This window comes from Podarcis gaigeae (assembly GCF_964106915.1).
Source record: "Podarcis gaigeae genome assembly, chromosome: 7".
In the NCBI taxonomy this organism is placed as follows: domain Eukaryota; kingdom Metazoa; phylum Chordata; class Lepidosauria; order Squamata; family Lacertidae; genus Podarcis; species Podarcis gaigeae.
Window position 1 is genome coordinate 21151881 of NC_139683.1, and position 22498 is coordinate 21174378.

Genomic DNA, 22498 nt, shown 5'->3' on the forward strand with positions numbered 1-22498 from the left:
TAACGGAAAAAAATGTTTTCCTTTATTTCTCCCCCAAAACCAGGTCAGGGAACAGCGGGATGGCGGCACTGCGCCTCCCCGCTGTCCCCTGAGCTTGTGGGGCTGACCGATGTCTGCCCGAAGCGCGGGGCGCTCTGCTTCAGCGTGCCCCGCGCTCCGTGCAGCAGGCTGCTATCCGCAGCCTAGGGAGCCCTGCGGGAACTCCTGCAGGGCTCCCCATGCTGCAGATGTCTGCCTGGCATGAGGGGCGCTCTGCTTTAGGGCGTCCTGTGCGCCTGGCGGCAGGCTGCTATCCGCAGTCTGGGGAGACCTGCGGGAACTCCCGCGGGCTCCCCAGGCTTGCTGATAGCTTCCTGAAGCCTGGAGAGCGAGAGGGGTTGGTGCGCACCGACCTCTCTCGCTCTCCAAGCTTCAGCGAAAGCCTGTATTCGCCCCATAGATTTCCCCTTCATTTTTGGAGGGGGAAAAGTGCGTCCTATAGGGTGAAAAATACGGTAATTTGTCTATTATGAAAAGACAAAATATTGGATTTTTCACCCTCTATGCTTCAAGTTCAGAAGAAATAGGTTCTCCGCCAAGCATTGGTAGGCAAGAAAAACCAATAAATTCAAATAGCATTTTTGCAGGGGCACCAATTTCTAGAACCTTATCACAAGGGGTGGCATTCAATTAAGTTTCACTGAGAGTAGCCCTACTGGGTTTAATGGATCCTAGCCACGATCATTAGTTTCAATGGGTCTACTCTGAGTAAAACTTTATTGAATACCCCACAGTGTTTCTCAGTTCTCTGTTATTCCAATATGGATGCAATTGTCCCCAAATACTGGTAGAATAAACACATGGGTGTCGGGGAGAGCAGCTGAAACACAATGCAATTCAAATCTCATGACAAAAATATGGACCATGTGTCCTACCCCTCCCTCCCTGATCCCAACCATTGACAAGAGGTTAAGAATTTGAAGCATGGAACTACTGTTAAATAAAATCCAAGAGGGGCCTGGAACAAAATATTGCAAAGTGGAATATTCCTAGACAATGTCCCCAAATAGCCATTCCAACCTGTTTTCAGTTCATTGTCTATGAATGCGGCCACTGAACATTCTCAGTCCTCACTGGGTGTCTTGGGGTTTTTTGGGAGGAGGGGGTTTAAATATTTATTTCTGCAAAGCTTGGGATCCTCCCAAGTCTGCTCAAACCTCCATCCTGTGCATGGATGGTGCATGGATTTGCTACTGAGCTCTGGCATTCACACTCTGACAATTGGAAATAAGAAGTAGAATCATACGAAATTGTAGGGTTGGAAGGGTTTTAGAGGATCATCTAGTCCAACCCCCTGCAAAATGCAGGAATCCCAACATGCGGTCCCCCATCCAAATTGAAACCATGCCGGTAACAATTCCTTCTTTCCTTCAGGGAATTTGTGTGTCTAAATAAAGTCCCGACTCAAGTTTCATGTTACATGTACTTAAGATTTATTTGCTCTATATCAGTATGACCTTATAGTACTTAAAATCCATTACAGGATTGTTTATAGTTAGTCTTAAACCCACAAAGACAATAATACTGCTGTGGAAGACCAAAGGGGAGAAAAAGCCATTTAATTTATTTACAGTTTCATTTGTAAACATTTAATCTACATATATTGTACTATGTTCTAACAGGAGTAAAGAGCTATACATTGAGACAGAAAACGACGCCCTGTATGTTTAGTTGTATTAAGCATGAGCATAGTGTAGAGATAGAACACCCCCTTTCCCGTTACCACAGCAGTAAACATCCTTCCGATAAGTGTTTGAACTTCTGAAAGAACTCTATATTAGCGACATACAATACAACTACAGCTAATGATTTAAGCCAAACCCTTTGGCTTCTTATTCCATTTCTAGAATAATTTAAAGTGCTAGAAGCAACCCGTCAATCAACACTTTCTCTCTCTCTCTCTCTCTCTCTAAAATAACAAAAACTACTTTTGAACATTAATTTACAAAGAAATATATACAATGTTCATCTGGAACAGCTGAGATTTCAGCACAAAATCATTCACTGTCACACTTAACAGCTTTTTTTTCAATTTTTTCGCTTTTGCATAAACATAGAATATAAGCTTTGAAACAAACTGTTGTTGAGCGATTATTGCCACAATGGCTTTTCGGTTCTCCTACAAAAGTGAACGAGAGCTACTGATTAACTGTATTTTAGCCTGTCTTGTTTTTCATTTTGAGGTCACAGAACAGTAAAGTTTGCATATTACAAGTCTACTGGGTTACAATGTCTACCTAGAGTACATTACCTCATTGAATCAGAGCTGGTGCTAACTGCAGTTTACAACATAGATCCACTCAAAAGAAAAAAGAGAGAACACCACACCTATATTTTTTCTCTTTTTTTGGACAGGAGCAATTCTTGGAGACGATGTGCTACAAAGCTACAACAGAAAAACTATAAAACAGTATATATATCTATATATCTGACACTTTATGCTGTTTGGGGGAAAATGCATCTGTTTCATAGTCTTAGAACATATAATGCCCCTGCTATAGCTATGACTTCTCCACTGCAATACGCTCACTTTGTCCAACTGCGCATTGGTATTTTGTTTCTCTTGACCATGTAGCTCAATCGTTACCCAACATTTGTCCCAATCCTGCAGATCATGAACAGCTTGTGCAAAATACTTCAATACAATCAATAAGGGCAGCTACATTTTTACTGTTAAATACAACAGACATGAATTCTCTACGCATGAAAGGAAATGACACCGTTGAATGTGGATGAATACTTTGCCTAGTAAGTGGCACCATCTGAATGGTTTAAAAAAATAAAAATGGCCCAGACTGATCACTGTCAAAAATTTCAGAATCTCCATTTCTCTCTTATTTAGACCAATAGGGACATGTTTCACTACAGTTTGTGTAAATACATGTTTTCTCAATGAAATAGCCCAAAAGAGTATAAGAAAGCTTTGGAGTAGTGGGGATGGGGGGGAGGGGGAAACCCAGGGATGACAAGCCACATGACGAGAGACCTACCTTCCCCTATAAAGTAAAAACTTCAATTATGATTTATGAGGGCTACATCCTTCAAAAAATATAGCAGGCTGATTAAAAATAACCTAAATAATGTTTTATGTAAAGGTATTTAGATGGCCATGCAGAGAATTTTGAAAGGCATTGCTGCATTATATTGCTTCAAGGGCTTTTTGAGCTGCACTGATCCATTTCAGGTTTGGGACAACCTTTTTGTAGTAACAGTTTATATTTTATTCAAAGCCCCAAATTTCAATGTCTTGAATAATGAAATCTTCTTTCTTAGAAAGAATGCGATTCCCAAATGTTTTACAAGAATGACTTCTTCCATGGTAGAGATCGCCATCGAGCCAAAGTGCAAATTCACCCCTGGAATATGGAAAAAAGAATTATTTCTCCACAGTAGGAAGCCACCCTCCTTACATGAATTAACACATACATGATTAGAACTCAAGAACAACAGGCATGTTCCATTTCCTTTCCATCCCTGAACACAATTGCAACTGCATTTGAAACCAGCGCATTTTGCTAGGAATTCTTTCCTTGCCATAAATATTTCTGCATCCCTTTTAACTGAAGGGTGAACAGAGACTAATCAGGTAGCATTAAGATTTTGACTGTTTAGTTACACCTATTTAGTTACACACACTACTGAAGTTTGGCACCTGCAGATAGAGCACAGAACAGAAATGCAACCTGGTCCCTCACTAAGTAGTTTTTGATCTAATAAAACATGAATCCAGTCTTCCTTGTATTCATCCAGCACTGAAACACCTGAGGGAAAGGTTCAGAGAATTTGGCAGAAGATGAGAGGTCCTGGGCAGAAAAAAAACAAACTTGGGAACTTGCATAAAGATGGATCAGCACATCACTATTAATATGCAAACACCACATAGAATTTATATGTGTTCAATGTGCTTCACACACAATCTTCTGGCAATCATTAGAACAATCCTGTGAGACTGGTGAGTATTCATCTCTCCTGTGTTGCACAAGGAATGAAGATGAAGTTGAAGCAATAGTGGCTCACCTTAGGCTACATAGAAAGTTCCAAATCTTTGAAATGCACAGTTTTGAATTCACAGCTCAGTGTGCTAGCCGTTATGCTATACCCGCACTAAATCTAACATCTGGAGGGCACCAGATTGCAGAAGGCAGTGCGATAGGGAATTGGTGACCCTCCAAATGCATTTTTTTTGGGGGGGGGGATTTCAACTCTCAACAGCTGCAAATGTCAGGGATGATGGGAACTGTACTCCCACAGCATCCGATTCCTGCCTTAGAGCTATTCTCTCTACATTGCTTCACCTCCCACTCGTCTCTCCATATCTCGCTGCCCTTGGACATTCTGTTCATATGAAGGGAATATTCCATTTCAACTGAAACTGTGAATGAAGGTTATATGGGAGAGAGAAGGAAATATTATAGGAAATGATAGCTCGGAAACAATATTTAATGTAAAAGAAGTCAACATGGCCATGAACAAAGGGGATTAATTATTGGATGTGACCCAAAAAATTCTATTTGCAAACACTGGTAAGTGTATAGGTTTATCAAGAAGCAAAAGCATTAAGATGTCTAGAAGCAGATAGAAGAGGAGAAATGGTACAGTGTCTTAAGAATACCACTTCAAAGTGAGTATATATATGAAAAAAGGCTGTTAAGAGCTGCATTTATAATCAGGACTGCATAATTCCTTCAAAGTAATGTTTTATTATTCAAGTATCATAGCTACAAGGTTCAATATAGTTAACAGCATACCACTTCTGTATCTGAGGGCTTTATCTGGTGGAGGGGGAACCCACCATAAAAACCAGTCCTTAGTAAGAAAATAAATAAATTCATCACTCACCCTCCGCCACCAAAAGCTAGGGCATCCATGTCGCCTTTAAGAAAGAACATATTGTCCCCAGTCCACGTGAAAGTCTAATGTTAAAAGAATGAAAAAACAAAAGCCAGACACAGTGATTATGTGAAATTACTACCCCAGGGAAAAATGGCCGGGGGTGGGAGGGGAGTAAAGCAATGTCAATGGTTTTTGTTTCAGAGAGTGCTATGGATAATACTTTATAAGCAGGACCTGCTACAAAACGTCGCAGCATGAGCCTCCTATGCCTTCTTCCAGGATATCCATACTATTCCTCCATTGAAGGTTGGACTAGATGACCCTCAGCAACCCTATCTATGAGTCTGTTATTCACCCTTCCCAGGTTTCTTGATTTTTCCTCAAAGAGACAGAGAGGTTTTCAGTTAAGATTTACTCATAGTAGAGCCATAAAAATTAACGGACATAACTTGTCACATTCATTAATTTCAGTGGGTCAATTCTAAGTAAAACTTAGCTGAATGCCACCCTGAAATTTGGCATTCCACGGCCACTGAGTATGTTTAAGTCCTCTACAGAAAATGAATTTCATAACTGAGAAGTCACTGTTACATATGCTCACTGAAGCAGACCCTCTGAGCTAGATCTTAAGGTCCTTTAAGTAATAATTCCCTTCCAAGTCATTCAGGGGCTTATGGGCAATAACTGAAGTCAATTATTAGTATAGAATATTATATGCACACGCATACCAGATTCATCTTATTTTAAGAAGATGGCACATAATCTTGCAGTTCAATGACATTCCATCTTAGGGCAATTTTTTAAAGAACTGCTTTATTAGAGTGAAGTCCACAGACAAATAAAGCAAAACATAAAAATTACAATCAAAAGGAGAAGTTATAGAAAGCTGACAAAAACTTAACTCTACATAATCTCTGAGGGGGGCTTTTAAGATAAATATCAACTTAAAAGCATAAAATTCACATGTTAATTATGCAGTATTGTATCAACCAACCTCTTTTAGTCCTTACCTCAAAATCTGGACAAAAAGTAAAAAGAAAGGTTTCTCCAGTGCCATAAAAACCATCACTCACTTTAAAGGGTTCGGAGGCTAGTGCCCCAAAGATCTAGGAAAATAATAATTAAAATGATCTGGTGTTCATGAGATTTCTTTCCTTAATATATCTGTAAGCAGTACAATTAGAACTCTGATACGGTCTTCCTTCATGTCCAGATTAAATTAGATCCCTCCACTAATTTCTCTTCAGATCAAATGAATTTACTTCTCCTTACTTACAATGCTGAGCTAATATTAATTATCTTCAGGAAGGTATTTAATGTAACTATTTTTCCAAGACAATTCCGGATGGCAGTTTGCTTAGGAACCAGAGAATCAACTCAGGAAACACAAAAGAGGTACTTATTGGTGCAAAAAATAACATAAAATAAAAATAATAGCAGTGACTGACTGCCATTGTTAATGTCTGTGATGATTAGCCAATTTGGGACAGCAGTTATCAGAGTAGGATCACTGCAACGAATTTAGCTTGCTTTCAGCAGGCATGCTGATTCAGTGTGCCTCTTATACAAGCGAATCAGCTTCCTGAAAACACAATAGAACAATCTTGAGCCTTGTCCTGTTCAACTGAGCTCCACCCTTCCTCCTCCACCTCACTACCTCTGCTTTCCTATTCTGCTACAGTACAAGACATGCGGGACGCAGGTGGCGCTGTGGGTTAAAGCCTCAGCGCCTAGGACTTGCCGATCGAAAGGTCGGCGGTTCGAATCCCCGCGGCGGGGTGCGCTCCCATTGCTCGGTCCCAGCGCCTGCCAACCTAGCAGTTTGAAAGCACCCTCGGGTGCAAGTAGATAAATAGGGACCGCTTTCTAGCGGGAAGGTAAACGGCGTTTCCGTGTGCAGCTCTGGCTCACCAGAGCAGCAATGTCACGCTGGCCACATGACCCGGAAGTGTCTTCGGACAGCGCTGGCCCCTGGCCTCTTGAGTGAGATGGGCGCACAACCCCAAAGTCTGGCAAGACTGGCCCGTACGGGCAGGGGTACCTTTGCCTTTTTACAAGACATGCTGCTGTCTTATTGGCTCTGAGCAAGAAATGTACAGCTGCCAAAACGCAGCACCATAAAATGCAACTCTGGGGTGCTATCTATCTCCTGTGGTCCTGTATAACTCTGCTCAGGAGAATGAAGGAAAGCAGAAGCAGTAATCATAGCACACCTTTGTGTTTTTCCCTAAGGACCGAAATTAGAGGTGCAGAAGTGCTTTTACAGCCAACATTCACCTTGTGCTTGAGAAGAGCATTGTGAACCACAGAGATCTGTATTTCCAAATCAGGAAAAAACAAAACCTAGTGACATTAGTAAAGTTAGTTCTGATGTTTTGCTGCAAATGGCTAAGGCATGTACTATGGCACATTAAAAAGCCACTATATAGATACAATATACACCCAGGTCTTAAGGTTTGGGGCTCTATGTGGTTGTAGCACAAGAGTATTCTTTTAGCACCCTATTTTTTTAAAGAAAATTGTGGCAGATGAAATTGACACCTAAGTACTTTCATGGACAAAATACTACTTCCTACAGCACAATAAATTTGCCAGCCTTTAAAGGGCCACAGGATCCCAATACCAAAAAAATCTTGCTGTATGTCATATTTCTCCTATCTAGAGTAGTCACATGTAAGCCAGCCTCTGCCTGTTGAGACTTCTGAAGTTTTTCCAGAGACAGGAAAAAGAAGATAGAAAGGATTGCAGAAACACACGCAAGCAACAGCTTCTGGCTACTTTTCTCCAGCCCCCTGCTCCATTAAAGTTAAGCAGAGAAACAATACTCAGCACTGGCTCATTGCTCCTCTCCTGTGAATAGTGTACAATGTAGCTATGCTATATGATGGCTAATTTAAGAGGTTTTAAACTTTGGGGTTTAATTGGGGAGAGAGGGGAAGAATAGTGTTAATTGTTTCCTTACCTGTCCATCACTGTCTTTGATTACCATTAGTACTGGTGTGTCCAGCCCCATCATGGTTCTGTACAGGGTCTTCAAGCTCATGCCATGCTTTGCAGTACTGTAGACAAGGGTCCATGGATACCCAATAGTTCGTGGTGGAAGATGTTTTGTGAGCTAATAAAAAACACAGATGCAAATAATGTATGCATACTGAATATACTGGATTAATTATTTTTTTTAAAATAATAATAATAATAATAAATCTTTAGGCTGAGACAATTCAGACACATATGACCTATCTTCCTTCTGCTAGACTTCTGTAGTTCATTACTCCAAGTCCAACACTTAAAACTGCTTTGCACAAAATAGTCGTAATATTTAATTTCAAACCATCAACAACAAATGGGACAAGCTGTATTTTTAAAGTTAATTGCTTGAGCTAAAGTCACAGGGATTTACTTCCAACTAAAAGCATTTAGGATTGGGCTGTTAGGCGCAATGGACAGTCTGTCTTGCCCACATCAGAAACAATTCAGGGGACCTAAATTGTTTTGTTGAATGTCCAGCAGATGTTTTGTAAACTAACACAGGTCTCAAACAGGATACGGTAAAGATCAGAACTTCACCTTTCATTTTCTATTACTTGCTGAACCATCTAGACATACTGTAAATTGTGGGACACATTCCCATGGCACCCAATTACTGATTAAGTCATGGTCAGTCACGATCATGTTTTCACAGTGGCCAAACAGATACCCATGGAAAGCACAAAAGCTGGACAGGAGGCCAACAACACCGGTGCTCTCCACCACCTCTGAGGTAAGATATAGCCATAATAAATAGTACCCTCCCCTCATCCTCGGTTAAGGAACAACTTATCCTGGATTAACAACCAGATACAGTACATATAATTTCTAGTCTACCATAAGTGGATTATTCATATAATTATTATACAGAGAGAAGGAGCACAAATATGAATTATAGACTAGAACTAACTTAACTAGTTTTGAACCTTACCAGAAGCATTTAGGAGCCAGGATGTATTACTTCAATAAACCAATCACATGAACAATTTCCTCCTTTATGCTTAATTGATTTTTGGTAACTTGTTTATACCAGCATCTTCAGGAGGAGGAGTGCAATATTTACTTTAACACTTCAGCTTTTTACAGCAATGTTAAATAAAATGTCAAAGCTATTATTTTGAGGACCGGCATACCTTTCTTATTCCATACCTTTTCAATTTGCTCCGGTTGTAACAATTCACTGGGGTCATTAAGATTTGGCCGAAATGCCTCAGGCTCCAGGGTCGCCTTTATTGTTCCCTGTGTTGAAGGTGTATCTTCCCTTGTGGTGATCTGCAAAGATGGAGAAAAAATTAAATAAGCATTCAAAATACCATGCAGCATATCTGCAAATCTGAAAATACTTCTTAAAACTACTTGTTAAAGCTTTCAAGGCCTATACAACTATACTCTTCCCTATTGTAAGATAGCCACAGCATGCCCCAGTATACAGTACTGACATATTAAAATAGCTTCTGGCTTTTTTCCTCATCACATATCTCCTGTAATATTTGAAATAAAAGTTTTTAACCGCATAGGAACTTGCAGAATATTTTCAACTGGCATGACACAGGGCCAAATGTGACAGATGGTAGCAAATTATTGTCTGCACCAGTCCTATCATTCAAAGAAAGGAAGGAAGGAAGGAAGGAAGGAAGGAAGGAAGGAAGGAAGGAAGGAGGGAAGGAAGGAAGGAAGGAAGGAAGGAAGGAAGGAAGGAAGGAAGGAAGGAAGGAAGGAAGGAGAAGGCCCATGCTAGCCCAACTGGGAGAAAACCACATTGGGAGGAGACTATTTTGCTGTTTAAAATTGGATCTCCCCAATCTCCAGCTTTCTGCGATTTAAGATAACCCAACACAAAAACAGTCAACCATCAAGTTTAGCCAGGCTCTTAAAGGGGGGGGAATGATCTATTAATATTTTTTCTAGTTAATACTATATTAATTTGTGTTTACATTTAAAGGATGCATAGAAACTGACCCCCAAACAGGAGCCACAGTACCCTTCACCATCCACCCCAAGTAGCAAGCAGCTTCTCTGAAATGCAAATGACAAATGTACTCATCAGTGATTCAAATGCTGATAAATACACCCGTATTTCTCCTATCTCCCTGCAATGCCTCGACTGGACCACCTGCCCCCCCCCCCTTTAAGCACAGCATAATGTTTGCCACTTTAAGACAACTATTTTTAAAAGCTGAAAAACATCCTAGGGAGGAGTATCAGTCAGTGAGTGTTGTGCATAGCGAACTTCTGGTGCAAATAAGCAAAATTGTCATGTGTGTCCCAAGCTTGATTTCTGAATATTGTACATCAGAAAAAAATATGATGAGTGCATTCCAGTGCTCAAATTAAGTACATAAATACACACCAAAAAGCTTCCATTCTAACCTTGGTGAATTTAGTAAAAAGGGAGTTTATTCTCTCTTTTGGAAATGTCACCTTACCGATTGGCACAGTGTACTTACTTTTGGCAGAATTACACATTCCTGTGGCAGATCCCAAAACAAGAAAATGGACATCTACCAAACAGCTTTAAATCAGCAGGATGGGAAAAGATTTCATGCAAAGCATGGGCTACAGGGAAAGTGATGCTGAAGTGTTCCTTTGCCTAAGAGTACAGCAGCTGTCCATTAAGACTGGCTCATTTCTGATGCCAATGCCCAACTATGAGAAAGGAAACGGGGAAGGGGATTGTAAGAGAAAAGCATCTACGGTCACTGCCTCTCTCTTCAGAATCCCCACCCCTGTTTTACAGCTGTTGTGGGAGCCTATGTTGTAATTCATGGGCCAGTCATGAATATCTTGTTTGGCCTTCAGAGAAAAACTAAATTAAATTAAGCGAGAAACATCAGCTCGCTTTGTAGTACAGCTCAAGATTTCTTTAAATAGACTTCCTCCACCTTCCCAGACACATTCCTTTTGCCATTTACATATGACCATATAAGTTGCTATAACTGTTTTCTGAAGCCAACTCCTAGGAGCCATGGGAGCTTCGGCCCCCGCAATAAAATTGATGGGCATTGCTATTCAAGTGGTATGCATGCACAGTGTCATGTGATTGACTTTGTGGGAAGGGGCTCACCTGCCCCCCCCCCCCCGCAATATTTCATTTAAGTTGGCATCCCCGGCCCCATAGAACCAGTGTGTGTGTGTGTGTGTGTGTGTGTGTATAAAACACAATTATTTTCTGAAACAGCACGACTATCTTTTGAAACTCCACTTATGGGTGGGAATGCCCTCTGGCATCCAAATTTTGGACTGAGGTTTTTGAAGACTGTATTCTTAAATGTCCTGTCCATGTTTTCCCATAATGCTCTTTTGAACTTGTGGGGTGACCTAAGGAATTACATGGCAGCTGGCTGCAGTGAGAACTTCTGTGGCTCAGAAATAAAAGATACTACAGGACTTTAAAACCTCTCATTGTGGTACAACAATATGTATGCTCTATCTCAGAGGAAATAACTCACGAATGACATGTTTCGAAGGATAAGGAAGACCTAGAACATTTCTATGTGGTTTGGGGGGGATTTCATTTCTTTTATGTCAAATCTTCCCCACCAAGTTGCAAAGTTTCATGATCATGATGTGTTTTGCTCCTTTTATTTTTCTCCATTACCTGCTATTTATTTATTTAGAAAATAAATCTGTACTGCTCCTATGTTTTGTAACTTTGTTTGGGTTTTCTTTTTTGTCTCTACTTTTGATTTTACATTAAAAAAAAACTTTGTTAGAAACCCTCCCTAAACAAACCTTCTCAATTCAAGAAAACGGAACAAAGACGTCAGAGATATTCTTTAACACATAAGCACATAAGTTGAGTGAAAATGTTAAATACCCATTCCATGTAAATTTTTTCCCACTTCTTCTGAGAAAGAAGTATTATCACACAAAACAAAAAGGAATTCAAACATACACATTAGTTACAAGCTAGAGAAAGTTATAGTACAGTTGCAAGATGTAGTGCATTTGTCTCAAAAAGTGATGCTGTTGGCAAAATGTTTCACTACAATTAAGAGAAGAGAGAATTTGTAGTCCTGAAGCCCATCCTATCCCTTGACTGTGTTTAAGGAGTACTCCTGTACTAGCTGTGCCACAATTTCTCTTTAGAGAAGGAAACGATAAAGTTTATCAAGCATTATTTTAGCTCTCATTCCTTCTGTATAGTGGCAGGTGCTGTTTATATGTTTCCAGCTATTGTACAAAAACCAAGTTTATCTACTGATCGTATTCTGAAATATGAATACAAATATCTGAAAAGTACAAGCAATTCAGCATCCAGAGTTAGCAAATAATTCATATGCAAACAGGGATTTTGCTGAACCGCCCAGGTGACATTTTTACCCATAGGAATATAATAAAATGTTGGTTCCCCCATCTATTCTTTCCCCATACTAAATTATATCCACAATTATAAGAGGCTATCTTTTGAAACATTGAACCTATTAAAGACATTATCCCAAAGCAGAAAGAGTATCCTTCACTCACATTATCGGGACTCTTAGCTCATTGCTAGATAGCATAAAATAGGTCAATAAGGCACCATTTGAAACATTAGCTTTTCTGGTAAGCAGAATTAGGAAAGCAATGAAAGCATTTTCTTCCACATTTAGCCAATTGTAAATATTAGCCAGAAAGACAAAGATTTTAAAAAAACCCTTTCAGTTCAGTCCATATCTCAGTTAAGTTGAAACATATTTGGGTTTATACTGATTTACTCAGACTGAAGTGAATGGCATTATAGAGGCTTAAAATCCAAATGCTTAGCCAAGCTCTGGATCAGAGCTTTTATTATTCATTTGATAATATTCAATGTGGTTTATTTCTTCAAGCTTTAGAAAATGCTCGTGCAGTTTTAAAGATATGCTTTCAGCAACAATGTACACAACTATCTTCATGTGTACATATGCCAAAGCGGAAAGAAATGTATCTGCTGAGAATGCAAAAGTGATGGCAAGAAGCTTAGAAAGGGTTGGCGTTACCCAAGAAGCTTAAAGCAGTGGAGTAAAGGGGAATAAAATTGTACATCCAGTCTGTTCTTTTGACTCAAGACAAGGGGTACCATTTGGCCAGTGTAAAGTATGAGAAAAACTAGCCTCTTAAGTGTTGAGCCATACATAGGGCACTTCTTTTAAGCTTTCTGACTTGTGGCCAATGATACAGATGACCCTTCACAAACATTTAAAGGGGGTTTAATATTGCAGTTGGGAATTGAGGCTAAAGCTAGCTCTTTGCATTCTCTTTTGAAATGCTCTTAATTCAACGCAAACTTCCATCCCAAGCTGTGAAGTAAGTCCTCAGCAGTCTAGAAAAATGTGCAGCAATGAGAGCAAAACTTCAAAAAATAAATAGACAATTCCCTTGGGTATAAAATAATTAGAGCTGAGCCAAAACAATCTTTTTGGTTCTATTTTCACTTCTGTTATTGCCTCCATTTTATGGCATGGTTTCACCTACTAGCCCCAAATTTCACCCCCTTTTGTTTGTCCAGGTCCTGAATTCTAAAACGTAAAGGGGCTGATTTTTAAGATTCAATGGTACAGGGCAGCCAACCCCTTCGGCCACAGTGAACCTTAGAAGCTATCCCAACCCAGAGCTAAAGTTTACGCAGTTCCTTTATTGCGATCCTGCCAACCTTGTCTACAGCCACAGAGGATGGAGAAAAACATACCAAGAGCATAAAAAGGAATCCTGCATGAGGTTTGGCTTAGGGGAGCCAGGAACTGGTTGAACAGTCTTCAGTAACCACACATCTTCTGCTCAGAAGAGTAGAGAGATTCTCAAGCTGCGTTCCATGTGCTTGCTCAGGGTCTATGTAGTTCCCATGAGCATTAAAAGCAGCCTTGCCTTGGGGAGCTTTCCTTGGGCTTTATCTGATCTGTAACTAGCATCCAGGATTTGGACAAAATGTGAAAAAGCACTTTACTTCAATAGATTTTGCATGCAAAATTTGCATGCATTACAACTTTGACATGAACATTGAAAGTTGCAAAAGTTTGGCTAAGCTCTAGCAGTGAACCACTTGCCACAAATGTCATAGCATTCAGCCATACCACTACATAGGGAGACAAATTCATGAGGAATGAATTTTCTGCTGGGTTCTTGCAGTGTTGTAACCAAGACAAACACAATGGATATGAGACTAGTCTGATCAAGGACACTATAGAGAAAGAAGTTCTAGCCTCTGGATGAGGGCTGGTTAACTACTTAAGAGAGCACCTTGAGACGTCTGCAGAGTGTGCGCAGTTCTTCACTATTTAAAGCATCGATCCTGCGGTGATACTCAGCCACTGACACTACCTGAATATGGAGACAGGAAGACAATAATTCCACTCATAGTTAAAGAAAAATAAAGAGCAAGAAAATAAATGACAAGATTATGGAGACATTGGGCAAGGTAAAAAAAAAAAAGACAAGCAACATACAAAACAAAACATAAATGAAATAAATGTAATTAGACGTTTATCATTGTAGTGATGTGATGCTCGGACACATTTCAAATTTAGAATGAACACATATAACAACAGACGTTCCCAACAAAATAGTACCAGAAATCTGATATATTTTCATCGGAGAAGCACATCTTATAAAATAGTATGTAGGCATACACATCACTAAATAGTTTCCTTTCTTAAATGTTGCCTGTCATTTTTAGCTGGGCATCAATGCTGACTGATGAAAAACAAGTATATTCTATAATAGCTTAGGTGTTAGGTGACCACAGTGCAATGCCATCAATAGTTTTGCATTCTTCTTAGAACACTAGTATATCAGATTACTTATAAGTAATAAAACTGCCTAAAGTTAATTGTGAAAATGTATGCAGAGATACAGTTTACAAAACAATTTGTGTCTGTAGAAGAGTAAGCAATTATGTAACTATAAAACAGAATATATAGATTTTTTTTTAAATGAACCAAAGTGATGGAATCTAGCCAGAACTCTCAGTAAGCTTAACTTTTTCTTCTTCGTTATAATACAACAGCTGTAGATCTTAAAGCAATTAACTGCAGTGTCAATCCCACTGCACAATAGTACCAGGGAGGCTGCTTGGCTCCATCCAACTTTAAGGATGTTTCTGGAATCTCACACCAAAGATTGGATTATGGGAATTCATGCGGATTATAGATACAGTACATTAGAAACTCCTAATATATTAGAAACAGTCTTCTTTAAAAATGCTGTCTGTTTTCATGAAAGAAAGAAAACTAATCTAATTTCTGTATTTTCTGTTTACCAAAGAAGCCATTAATGCTATTAATATCGCCCCAAATTGGGCTGCATCCAACAAAGTCATTCTGTTGACAAAAGAACTTCCAGTTGCACAATGGAACTTCCCCTCCCTGCAGACCTCCTCCAAATTTGTTCTCAAGTTTTCCCCAGCCCCCTGGAGCAGATTAGTGGGGGTGTGGGAGTCCTAGCACTAAAGGAGCTACTTTGTTGGATACAACAATCTCAGGACTAGGCTGAAAGACACGCCCCTGTACTTCTCATGCCCTCAGGACTCTCACAAGGCCATCCACATGCCTCACTGGCCCTGCTCCATGCCCTCCCCCCAGAGAATTTCGCCTGACTGCACTGTATCTGTGAACTATGATAATACCTTGAGAGGGTGCATATTTGTAAGCCTCTGGCTTGGGTGTGGCTGGAATGCAGCCTATTGTATACAGCGGTGGTGTCCAACCGGCCGACAGGTAGATCGCCTGGGTGATCCTGGTCAATCACAGGCAAGTAATGTTCCTGCCTCCCTGGCCAATCCCCCCCCCCAAAAAAAATGCACGCTCCTCCTCCCTCCAATGACAATGGGTAGATCGCTGCCAGTTATTTTATACTGGGAGTAGATTGCAGTCTCTTGGGAGTTGGATGTGCCTGGTATACAGGTAAGAGTCACATCTTTTGCTCTGCCTACTTATGCCTCTGGACCTTCCAGCCACTGGCATGCAAGCACTAGCATGAACAACTGCCCTACAAGGAAAGGTTACAACATTTGTGGCTTTGGAGGTTTGTGTGGCACACACACAGCGGAAACATAAAATAATGCATCTTGTAGAGAAAGAAAGTGAGGAGGCATTTCTCTCTCACTATAATGAACGGTGGGAGATGTAGGACAAAGTGAAATATTTTATCACATAGCTGAATTTCACATAGGTGAAATTTGCTACTAGAAGATGCGGCGATGGGCACCAATTTAGGAGCTTTATAACAGAATTACAGAGATTCATTTACAAAATTTATATACCGCACAATATAAAAATCTCTAAGCATTTACATAGAATAAAAACTTTTAAATAACTAAATAAAAACAGAACAAAATTTGAAGAATTCACGGAGGATAAGGCTTTCAACAGCTGCTAGTCATCATGGGTATTTGCTACCTGCAGGGATCAGAGGCAGCTACGTGCCTCTGAATGCCTGCATCTGGGTAACCACAGAAAAGGTCTATTGCCTATTTCCTGCTTGCAAGCTTACCAGAGGACTACGTTCTAGGTCTTTATATATTCTTAAGTCATAAAACAGTGTTAATAACACAAGCATGGGTAAACTAATTAACACCTGTTCCTCATGATATACTGGAATGGTTTCAGCAGGGAGCTACAGGTGAGGCCACATGGTATTCTGTCTACAAACATCCTAGGCAGTGATTAAACCCTCTCATAAACCCAAAACAGTATAGTGTCAGCAATATTCTGCTGACACACAGCTCTACTTATCCTTTACATCTGTAGGTGTGGCAGTGGATATGCTGAACCACTGTAATGCCTCGTTAATGGACTATGTGAGAACCAACAAACTGAAGCTCAATCCAGGTAAGGCTGAGGCATTGTCTGTGGGTGGTTCGCTAGACTGGATGGATGGGAGGCTGCCTGCCCCTACATAGGCTACACCCCTTTCTGAGGGAGCTGGTACACAGCTTGGGGTCACTTACAGATCTTTTGCTGTCTTGAAGTTCAGGTGGCCTCAGGGGTGCAGTGCCCCCCATCAGCTTGGGCTGGTGGCCCAGCTGCACCCCAATCTGAACAGACATAACCTCCCTTCTGTTTTCTATGCTCTGGTAACCTCTAGGTTAGATTACTGCAATGTGTTATTTGTAAGACTGCCTCTGAAGATGGTTCGGAAACGTCAGCTGGTGCCTTCATTACATATCTTTCGGTGCCAGGAAAAAGTTTCTCTATAACGTTCTATGCCCTTTTAAAAGTGTTTGTGGGAGGGGGAGATAATCTTCTGTTTTTGTTCTATTATCTATTTTGTGATCTTATTTTACATTTTTTTGTTGCGAACTACCCTATGATCTTTGGATGAAGGGCGGTATAAAAATTTAATAAATGAAATAAATTAATAAATAAGGAACTTCAATTCTATTAGCTGTGGCCTGAATCAAGATAATGGCTGTCTGCATTTGTACCTCCCTACAACCCACCCATGCCAGGATGTCTTATAGTATTGCTTTAGGAAAGGAAAAAACATACATTAAAAAAAAAAGCTTTCACACAACTGTCTGCCTGCACTTTTTGACTTACAATTTTCTCTCCATCTTTATCCCTCTTCCACAAACATGTTTGTGCATAGCTGCCAACTCAGGATAACACTCAATACACCTGATAAAACGGACTCTAACCCTTCTATCAAGGGTTGCCAAGCTTTATCGGACAGTGGGAACATGGGGAATTTTGAGAAGATGCTGCGGGTTTCAGTCACAAAATGGCTGAGCCATGGGCCATAGCATAATGCAAAATGTTGCCACAGAAAGCGACATAATCCCAAATAAATACAGCATGTCTCCCTTCAGTAACAAGACATATATGTGGGGTGCCATTGTGCTAGCTCACAATGGTTAAGCTCTTCGCACTTCTCCTCTGCTAGGAATAGAAGGGAGATGGGTGCTCAATCCTTGCATTCAATGAAATCTGGAGACGCTTGAGGAAGTAGGAGAAACCAAGTCAGTGCAAACATGAACTGAGTAGCAAAGGCAAATAGTCTCTTGTGCACTGTGAGGTACTGGCACACATACACACAAGCCTGCAGGTGTAGATATGTGAAGGTCCAGGGAAGAATTTAGCCCCCTTGCTTTGGAGGAGGGAATAGGGGGGCACAGAAAAAATCTAGTTCTCCTCCCTCCAGATTTCTCCAGGGTACTTCACCTTCTTCACCATGTTGTCAAAACCTCATCCAAGATGTCAAACAGCTACCCATTGGGGAAAATGGTTACAATGGCAGGTGAAGTCTGGATCCCCAAACTGAAATTAAGAGCATACCAAATTTCATTTTAATCCATGTTAGAAATGGTCACATGTAAGGGCAGAAGGGGTTGGGAAAGTTCATGCAATATGCAATCAGGGCAAACATTTTACAGATTTGTTCAAGCAGGTAAGGTAAAGGTATATGACCCCTGGATGGTTGAGTCCAGTCAAACGCGACTATGGGGTGTGGCACTCATTTCGCTTTTTAGGCTAGGCTGAGTGAGCCAGCATTTGTCCACAGACAGCTTTCTAGGTCATGTGGCCAGCATGACTAAACTGCTTCTGACACAATGGAACACCATGATAGAAGCCAGAGCACACGGAAACGCCATTTACCTACCCACCACAGCAGTACCTATTTATCTACTTACACTGGTATGCTTTTGAACTGCTAGGTTGGCAGAAGCTGGAACAGAGCAATGGGAGCTCACCCCATTGTGCAGATTCGAACTGCCAACCTTCTGATCAGCAAGCCCAAGAGGCTCAGTGGCTTAGGCCACGGAGAACATGGGTGGTGACCCATGTTCAAGTACCAGGAGTTAAATGAGGATGTACTCAACCAGTTAAAACAATTAGAGTTAACAAAGAATACAGAAAGAAGGAAAGTGATTCAAAATAGCTAATACGGTACACATTTTAAAATCAACACCCCTAAAATGCTGTTTCAAGTAACTTCAGAATTAAATAAAATATTTTTTGATTAAAGGGGGGTAACCTTCAGATGGCCTACAGAAAGAACTCTGTTCTGGTGCTGCACTGCAATAATCTCAAATGACACAATACATTCAGAATTGAATGCAGTAATTTAGTTTTTTTACCACCATCCTGTGTAAATCCAGAGAAACATCTCAGCTATGTAAAGGATTCCAGGCAGCATTCTTATACCCACCCTAGCACTTTCTATTTATTCTGCTATCTCACATATTTAGTGCTTTGAGGACGCTACTCACATTTTACAAACTCTAGGTTTTAGAGCATTGTGAGTGAGATGACAGGCCTCAACTTGATGTAAAACTTAAAAGAGCTTTACCTTTAATTATGTGTCAAAATGTTTAGTAATGGAGACATCTTATCTCAGAAAGAGATGTACAAGCAAGAAAAAATGTCTAAGTATGATTTCTATACCTGCACACAAAGTTTCTCCCCATAGATGAGCCACTATTTTCCATTCCTCATTTCCAATTACATTACATGTATTATATTATGTGTGTCTCTAAACAAAGAGAATAGAATGCAAATGACAGTGCCTGAAAATATGCCCAGACCCCAACCCTAATGTCAGATCATTATTATTTTCTTTCCTATATGAACAAAAGAGAAAGGATCCAAACTGATGCAATTACCAAGACACAGAAAAAATGTGGTGTGCTCCCCCCCCCCCATTGCCTTAATAGGTCCTATTTTCCAATTTCAGTTTCTAAAATCAGTATATCATGGAATACCAATATGACAACAGAGAAATATAGAATTTTGCAACTGCTTACTGTGAGGAAACACTCCTCCCTCCTGAAAGATGAATTAGTTTATACAAGTCACAGTAAGTTCTGCAGAAAGTAGCCTTGCAACTACAAGCAGAAAATCCATGCTTTTATAATGCACTTGGTTACAGAACTTCTCTCAAGTATTCCACATGCAGTTCCTTGCTTCCTGTTTCTGGCAGTTACACAAGGGACTCACTGAGCTACAGTGACAAGCCAGACACAGTGACTATCCTCCATTTTATTAAAAAAAACCCAACAACTTCAGTGGCACTAATTGCTTCCTACGAGTCATTTTCAAAATACTAACATATAAAATAAAGATAAAATAAAAATAAACTAACTTCTGCACACTGGATTTCTGATTCAATACAAGGTCTTGGGATACAATTATTCAAACTTCATATTTAGCATTTAGAAAAACGTGCGTATTTTTAGATTAATACTATGGTTTGTAAATAATCTTTGGCTAAAATACACAAGAACAAGCAAGTTGCTATAAGAAACTTCCCAAAAGGCATTTTCCTTCAATGCTTACAACAAATTGCTAAATCCTATCTTTAAACCAAAACACTTTAAAGCATTATGCTCAGGTTGCAAAGTTCAACTATTAAGTAAATATTGCACTGTTCAGAATTACAGTATCTTTGTAAGGCAACAATTATCTAAAATTTAAAATTCTGCAGGTAATCTTAGAATTAATAAAGCAGGAACTACTGCTAGTTTGCCATGGTATCATCATCAAAATGACGGCCAAAACATCAATAAAATATTTCTCAAAGGAATTACCAGGGTATATTTATTTTTCATTGAATGGTGCTTTCTTCCTTTCTTGCCATACCAGAAACGAATCATTTCCCTTGGAAAAATAAATTAAAGCAATTTTAGCTTTACAGGAGGATTTCCACACAACATTCTCTCTACCTGCTTTCAATTCCAGGCACAGAAGAGTCTTGCTAGAAGACAGAATAACGTGCTAGTCACAGACAACTGACTGACAGGACAGAAAGCTAATCGGTGAATAGTATGCATCCACTGGGGTGTGTCTTGCCTGGTGAATGAACAACAGGAATGTTTCTATATTCAAGGGAGGTTGTAGTGCACTAAAGTGCTCAAAAGGCTGAATAGTTTAAAGAGACAGAACAGTATTTTAGAATCTAGTAAGAATTATGTCAAAACAGAACTGCATCTCTTCAAGAACAGTGTTAACCCACAATTAAATACCTAAAATGAAAACTGCCATTTGTTTCAGTTAACTAATTTTAATAAGCTACACTTGTTCTTTTTTGTGATCACAACTTTTCTGGAAGAAATCTGATTGACATTTTGCACTTAAATCTTTGCAGAAAAATATGCTTTTAAATAGCACACATTGCTGAAAGTATGCTAGCCAACCATCTCAGATGTTCTGTCTGATACAATTGTGTAGTTGAGAAGTATCAAAAGGGAAAGAGGGAGTTCTATGCATGTAGGTAGACAACTGGGCAGTGTCTCATGGGATAACCTGAACCCCAGGTTTCTCAGGTGTAAATGGAAGTAACAGTGCCATCAATATTAACATTTTGAAATATTTTGAGGGGGGGATCCTTGGGCACGCACCTGAGACTAGAAGCAAAGCATTACAGACACAAACATGTATATTATGCACATCCTGTAACTCAGTCTCACAGACACACACAGTATACCCCATGAAAACTGATTGTATATGCAGTATAGTCTGTGTATGTGGTGACATATAATAGTACTACAAAAATGTTTCACAAAGTAGCAGTTTCACACATTACTCTAGCTTAAACATCTACGAAGAAAGTGATAATATGCCTGTACAAGCCTTGAAAAAGAATTACACAGCATAGGAAGTGTACCTTCCCACATCCCGATAATGTTTATAAAGATGTCTAGTTGAAGGGGCACAAACAAGATTTGTACCGATAAAAAAATTATTACATGAGCAGCACAAATTTTATACAAAACCCTATTTAAACAATGTATCATGTTCTTTGTTCACGGAAACGAAGCACATTTTGGCCTTACAACAACAGTTAGGCAATAATAATAATAATAATAATTGTCTGATGCCACAACCAGTACGTTTCATCTGCAGCTGGGGTTTCCCCAGATTGCTGGACAGGGTGAAAAATATAGACAGGTGAACAAAGGATTTAAGTCACCACACAACTCAAACCTTTGCACTACAGCAAATTCCCTAGGTACATTTCTTTATTTCATATGAAATAATTTGAATTATGCAATGACAAACCTACTCACATAAATTAGCTTGGGTTGCTACGTGGAAAATATGTATATTCTCCTCCTTTCCCTGCATGTGGAGAGAAGAGACAAGACGTGCTATGCTCTGGTCTACCACACACCCCTTACATTTCACAATCGTTCCTCAGAGGCAGAGTGTTATAGACTTTCCTAGCTGGCCTGAGGTCCTGCAATATACAGGCTTTTCCTCTACACACCCATCTTGGCAGGTATTTTGCTGGCTTTGTAGATGAAGATTAGATGGAAAAACCTGATCACCTTCCTGTCAGACAATCCTGACTGCAAAGCATCATCTGTACAATGAATTCAAAATTGGAAGGATGACAGAAAGAGCTGAAAGGTGCATGCGGTGCAAACAGGCTGTTATTGGATAGCAACAGCATCACTGTGTGCGTGTTCCCCATAACCAGGTCAAGCAAGACATAGCTGACTTCCCTTGTGAAGCATAAAGTTGTTGGGGGTGTCTGTCTCTCCATTTCTGTGTTATGCCACGCTGCCTATGGGAGCCATCCTGCATTATACCACATCTTCCCTGTGGCGGTGACTGGCACTCCCAGTACACTCGGAAAATTGAAATGTGCCTACTAGTCCAAAAGGTTTGGCAACCCTGAGCTAGGGAGTTAAGAATTCACT

The 22498-nt window shown here is 40.0% G+C and overlaps 1 protein-coding gene across 2 annotated transcripts; it reads right to left on the bottom strand.

Annotated features, from left to right (window-relative positions):
• Positions 1-1448: 1448 nt before the first annotated feature.
• On the bottom strand, positions 1449-20544 carry LOC310849268 (oxidation resistance protein 1-like). Of its 2 annotated transcripts, XM_083749448.1 has the most exons (7): positions 20384-20542; positions 14098-14178; positions 9049-9171; positions 7835-7987; positions 5883-5978; positions 4879-4952; positions 1449-3395 (listed from the first exon to the last, which is right to left on the bottom strand). In XM_083749448.1, the coding sequence occupies exons 1-7, from the start codon at positions 20447-20449 to the stop codon at positions 3260-3262; spliced, it is 729 nt and encodes a 242-aa protein (XP_083605574.1). In that variant the 5' UTR covers positions 20450-20542; the 3' UTR covers positions 1449-3259. The 2 variants fall into 2 exon arrangements, with proteins under 2 accessions (XP_083605574.1, XP_083605575.1); XM_083749449.1 differs by lacking the exon at positions 14098-14178 and having other exon boundaries at positions 20384-20544.
• Positions 20545-22498: the final 1954 nt, after the last annotated feature.